We start from the raw sequence: 13,004 nt of genomic DNA, 5'->3' as shown, positions 1-13,004 counted from the left end.
TACTTGCCCCAACTGTTCAGGGTTCGACCTCTGCGGTCGTATAAAGCTGCGCCCTGCGGAGCACCTGGTTGTAGTTTAAAGCTATTTATTCATGAATTTTACAGATATATCAAAATGTGGGATCTGGAAACAAACTTCACACAGCTTATATCAATCATATTTGATTTTATAAGTACATGTATCCCTGTGATGAGAGTTGTAACTTGGAACTTTATCAATGGAAAATTAAAACTGAATAGATTTTTCAGTCCTCACTTTCTTGAGAATACTGTCACAAAAAAATGAGAATGGTCTTAGCCTGCCGTTCAGTTGTACATAATTAAAATTCTAAAATATATTGTAGCAGTTGTTAAATTCAATTGAATTAACTCCCAACTTTAATCAAATGTTTTGATTTAGAAGGTGCAGATCTCATTGGTCCAAATTGTCTCTATGATGAATTCTTGACTAAGGAAATGAAATAACAATAAACAACAGTTAGTTTCATTATTGTCAGCCTTTCTATATGTTCTAGCTGTTCTTTTGCTCATTCTTTGTATGTAGACTATCAAAAGATACCCCCCTAAAAATTGAAACAATGGCCGTCTTTTCCCTCAGAGCTCTTCAGCTCTTTGATTATTAATCACATCAGAGATCCTGATAAATCGTGTGCATAGTTTAGCCTTATCTATTACATAGTCGATGCGTAAATAGTTTAAACTTTAATGATGTATTTAAATGGGTTATTATGGTTACTAACTTACTCCTTAGGAAATTTGAATTGAGATTATGACCATGTCTTGAGGGAAAACGTTTTTTTATTTTTAGAAAAGGGGAGGACAATTCATAGGGGAAAAGGGAGGGGGGGGGGGGTGCCAGGAAGGGGTCAATTAGCAACTGCATAGTGTATTGCACAACAGCAAAAATATGAATATAAATTCAAATCACATAACCGATTGATTATTTAAGTTCTTTGACTGCAGTTTACTATTATTCTGTGTCAGAAAACTATTATGTGTCAAGTATTTAAGTACAATCCAAATATAGACCTATATCAAGTGCCAATATTGTGTCCATTTTTGCCCCTACTAATCAGGGTTGGACCTCTGCTGTCATATCCGGCTGCACTCAGCGAAACAATTTAATTCCGCTTAAGGAGGCTAGCGGGTACAAAATTTTCAGCAAATATTAAACATTTTTTTTTCATTACAAATTTTATTTATTATACTACATGTATTAGTTATTACTTTATGATAAGATACAAAAATCAACCAAACAAATCAATTCGGTTTGGCCCCAGATGACTTTTAAAATGTTTATCTCATTGAAAAAGCTCCAAATTATCTGCTTTGGTCCGAAAATGCCATTTTGGGGCATTAAAATTGAAATATCTTTTTCAACACATCAGTGACCTATATTTTTATATTATTGTTTTCAAATCAGCTGTACATAAACTAAATAATTGTAAAATTTAAGCAATTTCTGTAATTAGGTTATTTTTTTAATTCGATATTACCTCTATTTCTCCTATTAGTTCAACAGAAAAAAAAGACATTAACAAAAATGTATGCTTCTTTCAGAGACAGATTGTGAACTTAAATGAAAGGTGACCCCTTTTTTTATTTCGTTTTTGTATTAAGTACAATATATATGATAAAGTTCATTTATAAAAAAATAAAGCGAAATCCTATATTATTTTTTTTATTATTTATACCCGTGAGCCCCCTTAAGGCATGATTTGGTGATAAGTTACAACTGTCCAAGATTGAGATATCTTTTATCTTCATAGTAATCGTGTATACATTGAGGATTATCATGTCAAATAACTATAAAAACAAATTGCAGAAATTATCAGATCAAGGCATGCTGCCAGCCCACTGTCAAAACAAAATGGTGTATCATAAATCATGCAGGTCAAGTCTCGTTCTAACAACCAAGGTGTTGAGTTTTATTACACTGATTGGTGTAAAGGTTATAATAGTCCCAGATTCAAACACCTAAATTGTTATTATACCCAACGCATTCGTTGGGCAGGGTATAATGTTTTTGACCCGTCCATCTGTCTGTCTGTCCGCCCCTCTGTTAGTCCTTTTTCTTGTCATCGCAACTCTCAAACCACACAACAGAATATCATGAAACCATTTTAGATAATAAGGACATAATATGTAGATGTGCATATCGACAGGAAATAAAGATTCAATTTTTTTTCTAGGAGTTACGCCCCTTTCAACTTATTTGCTTTAAATATACTACTGTAACAGTATGTCATCGCAATTCCTCCGAAACCACACAACAGAATTTCATGAAAACTTTTTAGATAATAAGGACATACTATGCAGATGTGCATATCGACAGGACTTCAATTTTTTTTCTAGGAGTAATACCCCTTTGAACTTATTTGCTTCAATAGACCTCTTCAACAGTTTGTCACCGCAACTCCTTTGAAACCACAAAACAGAATTTCATGAAACTTTTTAGAAAATAAGAACATACTATGTAGATGTGCATATCGACAGGAAATTACGATTCGATTTCTTTTTTTATACAATTTTTTTTTCTTCCAGTTATTTTATTTCTCCAGTGACAATGTGGGGATGAGGGGTATGTGAGCACGTTCACTAAGGTTCTTTAATTCAATTATTTTTTGAAATTTTTTGTCTATGAATGTTAAGTAAAATTGTTATTTCTCTTTTTCAGGCATGGTTAAATGAGAAATTTTCACCAGATCTCCTTGAATGTAAAGTAGAGTTGGTAGAATGCATGATAGATCAAATAACAGAAATGGAGGAAAACATAAAAAGAGCCAAGAAAGGCGATTTCAAAATTAGTATACACAGGATGGAGGTATATAAACTATATATTTAATAAAGAAACAAACAAACAAACATTTAACATGCAATTTTTATATGACCGCAAACAAATTTTGCATTAGTATTATATTGGTATCACGTCGTTGCTGTTGTCGTCGTCAGTGTTGTGTGAAGAGACTAAGTTTCCGGACAGTAACTTTAGTTTAAGGGAATGGATCGCTATGGAATTTAAACACAAGGTTTGAAACCACAATAGGAAGGTTGGGATTGATTTTGGGGGTTATGGTCCCAACAGTTAAGGAACAAGGGGCCCAAAAGGGGTCAAAATAAGTATTTTTCTAGTTTCCAGACTACAACTAATTACTTGTGTGGATCTTTCTAAAATTGAACCACAAGGTACTTACAAAAAAAGGAAGGTTGGGATTGATATTTGGGGTTATGGGTAAAGGTGCCAAAACAATACTTTTCTAATACTTTTATTCTTGATTTCTTGGGGATCTGTATGCTGTATGCTGAATCTAACCGTGAATATTGTTTTTGAAATTTGGTCCCTGTTTTTAAATTGGTTCACATGAGGTCCAAAGGGTCTAAAATTTAACTTTGATTGATTTCATCAAAATTGAATTATTGAGATTCTTTGATATGCTGAATTTAATTTTTGGTCCCGTTTTCAAGTTGATTTTCATAAAGGTCGAAAGGGTCCAAAATTAAATATTTGATTTTAACAATAATTGAATTCTTGGGGTTCTTTGATATGCTGAATCTAAACATGTATTTAGATTTTTGATTATGGGCCTAGTTTTCAAGTTGGTCCAAAATTTAACTTTGTTTGATTTCAACAAAAATTGAATGTATGCGGTTCTTTGATATGCTAAATCTAACCATGCATTTAGATTATTGATTTTGGGGCCCTGTTATCATATTGGTCTACATTGAGGTCAAATGATCCAAAATTAAACTTGTTTGATTTCATCAAAAATGGAATTCTTGGGATTCTTTTTTATGCTGATTCAATCTGGATTTAGATTTTGGATATTGGACCATAATAGGTAAAAAAAAAATTTTAAGTTCATTAGATCACATTCATTCTGTGTCAGAAATCTATGCTGTGTCAAATATTTAATCACAATCCAAGCTCAGAGATGTATCAAGCTTGAATGTTGTTTCCATACTGGCCCTAATCACTTACAAATACATTTTGTTTGTTAAATATTTGTTTAAAGACTGAATTTATGAACAATGAAATAATTTCAGTCTGTTATTTATGTTTTGATAATTTCAGAAATACAGTCAACTCAGATACCAATTAATCTTATGCAAATAAGCACACACAAAACAATTGCTTATATGAAAAATTACTACACCAGGGTTTCAATATCACAAACTAGTCAAAACATTAACTAAATTTTATCATCGGTATAAGGAAATAATTGGTAAATATAACTCAACATGCAGACATCTTATACATTCAGGTATTTCACATCCAATCTTTTATGGTAATATTCTTTACAAAGCACAAACATGTCAGTATTCACCTCAAAAGCTTACAAAACCTTTAAACAGACTTATTAAGAAGCGATATAGTTACGATACTGTTGTCAGGTCATTAAAGATTGCATATTTTGGCTTTAATATTGATTCGCTTATAGGGTCTTTGCACCGGAACTAAACACTTTTGTTGGCATGACACGGGTTATGTTCTTCTCATATATGTTATGATGGTATGATACTAAACCCCTAACGGGTGGGATTGTGCCTGATATTCATATGATAAAGACATAATCTATCAATCAGTTTAATTGAGGTCTGGAGCTGGCATGTCAGTTAACTGCTAGTAGTCTGTTGTTATTTATGTATTATTGTCATTTTGTTTATTTTCTTTTGTTACATCTTCTGACATCGAACTTGGACTTCTCTTGAACTGAATTTTAATGTGCGTATTGTTATGCATTTACTTTTCTAATTTGGCTAGAGGTAAATGTATATGGGGGGGTTGAGATCTCACAAACATGTTTAACCCTGCCACAATTTTGCGCCAGTCCCAAGTCTGAAGCCTCTGGCCTTTGTTAGTCTTGTATGATTTTTAGTTTTAGTTTCTTGTGTATAATTCGGAGTTTAGTATGACGTCCATTATCACTGAACTAGTATACATATTTTAAGGGGCCAGCTGAAGGACGCCTTCGGGTGCGGGAGTTTCTCGCTACATTGAAGACCCATTGATGGCCTTTGGCTGTTGACAGCTCTATGGTCGGGTTGTTGTAGCTTTGACACATTCCCCATTTCCTTTCTCAATTTTATTACAAATGTATATACATTTACAATATTACTAAATTGATGTTGATCAATAAACCATGGAAATGTCAAGATCAGCTACCCTGTCTGTCATGCAAAGATTTACACCTCACAATTCTAATATTAATCCAACTTATGTTCTTATTGAAACATAAATTATTTAGCCAATAAAACTCAACACAATCTTCAAAACACTATAAATACATCATTATTACAAATTATGTTGTCACATCATTTAACAGGATAACTTAAGTCTATCAAATGGTTTGGGTGGGGTATATGTATAATAAAATGAAACGTATACTACTTGGAAAAGCAGAACATTGAATAACTTGTTAACAAAATATCTGTTATTTATAATAAGATTCTGCACGAGAATCACTATCCTACCTTCATGTATATTGGTAGTATACCAGGTATGCAACCATGTGCTCATCAACAGGTGTTGAACACAAACAAACACAGACATGTACTTCCGATACTATTAATAAATATATATATTTATTTGACATTTAATTTGAAATAACATAGATCACGATATCATGTTAAAGTTTATAGTTATGTTTACTAAGTCATCAACCATGGAAATGAGGTTACAGAAAAATTATACCTGAAAGAAAAACTAGGTATCCATCATGTTGCTTCTATTTACAAAATATAAAATTTCATTTTCTTTTGTCATCTGAAATTATAACACTACCCTCTATGTAAATAAAGTCTTGTGAAATGACATACATATGCTACCTTCAGCAAAATCAGTCACAGGGGTAACAATTCCATTTATGCAATCAAAACCCCTATGAAGCTGACAATTTTCCCAACTCTACACTACTTTTGAAATAGGCAAAACACATTCAGCGCATTGACCACAACATCCTATTCATCTTATCAATTAATATTCCAAGAAGTTTATGCATGGAATATAAGTGCAGATATTAAAGTTATAAGATGATGTGAATTTATAGGACCATACTTGTAAAGACTAGTTACATAATTTGAGCAAGGTGCATGAATGTAGCATCTGTTCAAATAATATCAATGATGTCATTATATAAGTAATACATGTATTTGAAATTGGAGTTATCTTCCTTTGTCCACAATATTATCTCCAATGCATATTATTCTCTTTTAACAACAATTCTAATGTTCAACTTGCCTGTCCTGAGATAACAACAAAAGAACTTTTCAATAAATTCAGTAACATCATTTACTACCCTATTAGGAAAGCTTGAGTGGGGACATTTATAAATCTCAAAAGACATATTCTTTTATTTTGATTTTTTGTTATCTCAAGTTTCAGCTTTAATGAATTGTATTATTTTTGCAGATAGATAGAATACGATATGTCCTCAGCAGTTATCTAAGGTGTAGATTACAGAAAGTATGTATGAAACGACATCTATTTTAATATAAAAAAATTCAACACACTTGTCTTGATACTGTGGATTCATTGAGTTTCATGGGTACCAATTTTCGTGGATTAGGGAACACTTGCATGTTGGTGGATATTTAATTTTGGGGTTTTTGATGCAGTCCACATACAAACCTATAGCAAATCTGTCATTTGTGGAACATTTAATTTTGTGGTTCACCTGTAACCACGAAAACCACAAAAAATTGGTATCCAACGAACATTAATGTATCCACAGTAACAAATATAGAACTGTTTCTAGCAGGCTCGCTTGATATTCTTGCTGATAAAGTCAGTATTAAAAACAAAAATGCCATTATTCTGTATGTAAGTGCAACTTTAAGAAAATATTTAAGAAATTAATTGCACTGAATATCTCTTTTGTCTTATATACCTGCCTGTGGTAAATGACATGGGGATAACTATCTGACAGCAGGGGTAATGTTAACTACTTGTACAGTGCATAATGCTTTATACTTGAGAAGTTAAAGACCTGAAGGCTTCCTACCTTGTGGTGTAGTTTTCTACCTTCATATGTCCATTGTCCTTGAACTAATATTTATTTAGAAGAATTGTCATTTTTCTTACAGAAGGTAATGGTTTTCTCTGGCCTTTCAACCTTCCTCCACTAATCAAAACTAAGTACCATGAAATAGACCATAGTGCTGAAAGTGCTGTTGAACACCAATCAATCAATTGGTGGAACAATTTTCAAGCACTTTTCAAACTTTCTACCTTTTGATATATAGTCATTAAATTTTTATACTGTAGGAATATTTGCAATTAAAGTCAAGTCCCATATAGAATTATTTTAAACACTTTCTGAGTAGTATTTATATGTGAAGTGATATAAAAATAGATTAATTTGCCAAGATTAGAAAAGCCTAAATGATGGAAATCTACTTTATTTGATTGATATTTTTTTTTTATTGCAGATTGAAAAATATACGACATATATTTTGGAACAAGACAAACAAAGAAAGGAAGAAGAACCCTGCAAATTATCTCAAGAAGAATTTACTTTTGCAAAGGAGTAAGATTTTAAAAAATTACCATCTTTTTCTGAGTTTTAGTCAGGATTTTTCTAGCAAGTCCCTGCATGTTAAGCACAAGAAGTTAATTTCTGTTTTAAAGAGTTTTAAGTGGCAAAAAGGTGTGCAAACTATGCATGACTGTTTTAAACACACCAAGAGACGGTCGGTACCAGCAGAATGTAGTATATTATTACTTCAAAATATACATTGCCAAAAGATAGCTTTAGCTTACCTATTATGAGTTTCATAAGATTGAGAGATTAATTATATCTGTAATCTTAACCTAATTTTCATGTTGCATATTTGATAATTGGAATGATTATTATTTGTCCAGCAAGTATGTACTGATATCAAGAAAGCTCACCAAAAAAAAAATAGTATTCAATATTAGTATAGAAGAGAGCATTAAGACAATAGCCTATTACTTAATATAAATATTAAGCACTAAAGGGTTTGATGGTTTTATGAACTTGGACAAAAATTTGGAATGTTACAGCTAGCACAATATCTTCAAAACGCTTTCCTTTGAACGACTGGACTAAGAAGTAAGTTCGGTAAGGGCTATATTTGGCCATAATTATAAAGTTCAATGGTACAAGATAAAAAATGTTTAAAAGTTGTTTTAAAGACATAGAAAGTTATATAGAACTATTTGTGTCGAAGTTATATTCTAAATCGTTGATTTTTACATTCAAAATAGGTCAAAATAAGAGATTTTGAGGAAATTTGACAAAATTGGACGGATTTCAACCAAATTTATAAGGACAAGGAAACATAGAGCGCAGGAGTTGACAAACTAAATTTTCAAGTTAAACATGTAAAATGTTATTACAACCATCATTTTCAAAGATCTTATTTGATGACGTATTCCCTATATGTTTCCAGTCCAAAAATGAATGGAAATTTACCAATTTTCATTGATTTTTTCGTGAAAAATAAAAAAGAGTACTGTTTGCGACATCATCAGTAGAACGCAGGAATGTAAATTTTCCACAAAAAGGCTTATTTCCTTTCTAGTCACTGTATTAGCTGTGATACACTGTGATAATACCAAGCTTGGCCACAATCAGTATTAGGAAATCTACTTTAAATATATGTCTGATGACCCTGCCTGTCCACCAACAAGGCCAACATTGCCAAAAATAGAACATGTGGCAATTTTTGTCTATTTATTATCTTTAAAACTGTTGAATCTGACTGAAACAGAAATATTGCTATTTTTAGTTATTGACTGAGCTACACCATTTGTGCTGTGTAAGTGTGCAAATGAAGAAAGAGTATAGGTGTTAAAACTAAAGATCTTTTATAAATGCTTTCAGAAAACTGAATTTCTTAAGAACTTCACTGTGAAAATAGGTATTCGTCACTGGTGAATATTAGATTCTTACAATAAGGCCACTATCAAACATGTCTGTCACTTTTTCGTTATACAGAAACCATTAGAATTCATTATTCTTCACTAGTCCCATGGCTTTTAAAAAAAATTGTAAGGGATCCATGGAACCCAGTTTCTCGCCTACTATTTGAATCTAATAAATGTTTTAAGAACTTTAAGTGCAGACTGTATGTAATGTTAATTGGAAGAAAAACTTGAGTCCATATATAAGTAAATTAATAAACAGAAAAACAGGAAATATATTTTTATAAAATTTCCTTCTAGATATTAGCTTTTGATCATAAACAAGCTTCTGTCCAAGTTAGGTAGAAATTGTGGATAGTTCAAGTTAAGTATCACTATGTGTCGCTTTTTCGAGGATGGAGAAAAAAGAAAAAAAAAGTCGAAGGCTCAACAATTAAGATTTGAAAATTATTGTCAATTTAAAAGGCAGGTTTTTTTTATATTCCAGCATAAAGTGCTAGTAGGGCAAAAATAAACAAGTCCAATCAATTTCAATGATGTTTTTTGGAGATTTAGGATTTTTATTTACTTAATTAGTTTGGTTTATGTCCCTGAGATGTCGGCACAGGTATTTCTACTGAAGAAGAATACCTGCTTCTTTGTCTCAGGTTTCAATCTAATCCTCTCACTGGGCTATTGAATGTCACAGATACATCAACAGTGGCAGAGTGAAGGATAGTTGTTTTTGATCAACCTAGTCATGGGAAAATATAGTTTACAAGGGTTGAAGGCCAGTCTTTCACATTTGGTCAAATGTAAATCAGAGGTTTTCATAATTTGAGGTAGTCTGATTTGTTTAAAATTATTATTATTGTACTACAACTTCAAAAAGAATATTAAAGGTTAATATAGATTTAAATTGGTTGTAGAAACAAGATATGAATATGGTTATATTTATTGTAAATTCTGTATTTTAAAGGGGAAGTAATTCATTTTTCTCTTAAAGACAAGAACACAACAGTCAAGACTAATAGTCATTTAATAGAGGTATCATAAATTTATAACTATTGATAATAAACTCTGGTAGAATAAACAAAACATATTCTGAATTTAATCTGCTGAAAATAATAGATAATAAAAGTTAGGTTATATGAAGAATAAAAAAACAATTTGGCAAATAAAATAGTAATCCACTTCAGCACTTGTGGTAGGTGTGATCAACTGAGACATTTAGGCCCCAACCATTTTAGTTGCATCTGATTTATGGCAAAGATATTAGCAGCAATCTTATCTTTTATTTAATTTTTAATTGGATTCTTTTATAATATACCTTATATTGAGGGTGGTAAAAGGGGGGTGCTTGCACGGAAAAAACGTGAAATAAGACATAATTTCACGTTGAACGTGAAATAATTTCTGTAATGAACGTTGCACGAAAAATAAATACTTTTATGTGAACCTTGTGTGACTGAATCACTGTCTTTTTGTATATATTAACTCTTTGTTTTACTTGATATTCCCGATTTAGTATACACATTTATGATTTAATTTGTTTACGGCTTTTAAAAAAGTATTTCTTGACGATCCCTGTCAAGTGTTTGAATTTTATTTGAAAATACCGAGCACGCAAAATAAGACTTTGAAAATCACGATGCCTGTTAAATTAAATAAGCAGAAAACGTTGAACGAGGCACCCGTCTTGCACGACTGAACGTCAAATAAAAAAGTAAAAACATGTTGAACGTCAAATAAAAAACGGCGATCACGTTGCATGAAATATTTACCACCCTCTATATTATGTAGCTTAATTCTTTCAAACTACTTTCAAGTTGTATAGAATTGTACTATTTTGCAGTATTGCTTTATGTCACCTCAAGATAATGTTGAGTTAGTACCAGACCCATGAGCAACCTATATTGGTAACATGTTTTGGAAATACACAACTGTGGTTTATAAATTATCAACTTTTGTTTGTACATAGCTGGAATTTGAAACAACTTCTCAAGAAACTCTCTCTACAAAATTTTGAATACAATCTTATTAAAATTAGTAAATTATATTTTGTCATAATATTCTTAACTTTTTATGATATTGTAATTATTGTATTTATTTATGTTGGCCTTATTTGTATTGTGTGGCCTGATAGTTGTTTACAGAATAATTTTAGAATTGTGCAGTATAGAAATCTCTGGAACAATTACAGAATGATTGGAACTTTCCAGAATGATCCTAATAAAAGATGCATTATATAAACTTCTACATTTTACTAGAAACTTCTGTTGTAACTTTCTAGGATGTTCCATTATAGACTGTTCTAGAATCTTCCATGACAAATATATATATATACAGACACTAAAGTTAAACTCACTCTTGGACTTACTCTTGGATTTGGACTTAGACATCGACAGACATTAATATTCATAGCCTTTGGATTGACACTTTTATTCTACAAACAACATCATACTGGATTGTGACCGTAATATTCAGATTGGATTCCGAAAGATGTCCGGATACAGATAAAGATAAAAGATTGGACTCATATTTTGACAGTTAAGTTGACAGTAATATTTGTGTAATACTTCTTGTAAACTTTTGTGTAATAAATACTGTTATTGATTTGTGTCTTTTGTTGGCTACAATTTAAAGGCGATTTCTGGCCGTAACAGAAATTGGGGGCTTGTCCGGGATCACGAAAATATCTTATTCAAAATTTATTCAGTATTTTTATTATAACTAGCCAACAAAATTCTACAAAATGGCATTTGATGCCGGTAAATTTTTGAAAACGCCAGACCTGGAGGGGTTTGATAATTTAAAGAAAGAGGAATTAGTGTTGCTTGCTAAACATCTGAAATTAAATTTTAAAGTATCTATGAGAAAACAAATTATAAAAAATTTGGTTATAGACAAATTAGTTGACGCAGAAATTTTAGGTGAAGAGGCTCTTGAACTTAAGGTCGAAAATGTAGATGCCTTTAAATTAAAACAGCTTGAATTAGAACATGAATTTAAATTAAAACAAGCAGAACTGGAAATGAAGGAAAGGTTAGAAATGGAAAAGAAAGAAAAAGAAGATGAATTTAAATTAAAAGAACTGGAAAGGAAGGAGAGGGAGAAAATAAAAGAAGATGAATTAAAATTAAAAGAACTTGAAATGAGAGAAAGGCTAGAGATGGAAAAACTGAAAATTGAAATGGTCAAAGAAGAAAGCAACACTAAAGTCCAGTCGAAATCAGAATATTTTGATGCAGCAAAAAATATACGTTTGGTTCCCAGATTTTGTGAAAAAACAGTCGATAAATATTTTCCACAGTTTGAGAAAATTGCTCATAATTTGAATTGGCCAAAGCCATATTGGGCTACAATGCTACAAAGTGTTTTTGAGGGTAAGGCCGCTGAAATATACTCCGCACTTCCATCAGAAAAAAGTTCCGATTATTACACGGTGAAACAGGAAGTTTTGAAAGCTTATGAGCTAGTACCAGAAGCATATAGACAGAAATTTAGATCTTATAAAAAGTTTGATTCACAAACCTATGTGGAATTTGCTCGGGAAAAAGAAGATCTATTTGATAAATGGCTTACTTCAAAGAAAACAGATAACAATTTTGATAACCTAAGACAATTGATGCTATTAGATGAGTTCAAACAATGTGTTCATTTAGACTTAAAAACACATTTAGACGACAAAACTGTTGGGACAATACATGATGCAGCTGTAATTTCAGATAATTATACCCTTTCACATAAAAGAAGTTTCAAGGGTCAAAATGTTAATACTTCAAGTGGAAATTACAAAAATCAAAGCACTGAGCGTACTGATAGTAAGCCTGTTGCACAGAATAAGAGTCAGTCCAGTTATAATATGTCTAGTCCAAAATTTGATACTTTTGAGAAGAAGTCACTGATTTGTGCTTATTGTAAGAAAAATGGTCACCTGATGGCTGATTGTTTTAGACTCCAGAAGAAGAATGAACGAGATAATAAGCCGAAGTCCAGTGCTTGTACGACACCTTATATTACCAGTACGTTGGAATGTCCTGCGAGTCAGGCTTTGAAGTCCAGTTTTTGTGATTACATGGAGGAATATAAACCCTTTATGTCTGATGGGTTTATTTCTATTGTTGATGATATCACTC

General features: G+C 31.6%; 1 protein-coding gene across 1 annotated transcript in view; it reads left to right on the top strand.

Moving 5' to 3' along the window:
• LOC139518880 (DNA replication complex GINS protein SLD5-like) overlaps positions 1-13,004 on the top strand; it is a 43,045-nt gene that overhangs the window by 4,715 nt on the left and 25,326 nt on the right. The window contains exons 2-4 of the mRNA XM_071310546.1: positions 2,677-2,823; positions 6,409-6,462; positions 7,428-7,525. Of these exons, the coding sequence (XP_071166647.1) occupies positions 2,677-2,823; positions 6,409-6,462; positions 7,428-7,525 (299 nt within the window). The remainder of the gene's footprint in view (positions 1-2,676; positions 2,824-6,408; positions 6,463-7,427; positions 7,526-13,004) is intronic.

This window comes from Mytilus edulis, chromosome 4, assembly GCF_963676685.1.
Source record: "Mytilus edulis chromosome 4, xbMytEdul2.2, whole genome shotgun sequence".
Classification (NCBI taxonomy): Eukaryota; Metazoa; Mollusca; class Bivalvia; order Mytilida; family Mytilidae; genus Mytilus; species Mytilus edulis.
Note: the sequence above shows the minus strand (reverse complement) of the source record. Positions and strands in the feature narration are given on the sequence as shown.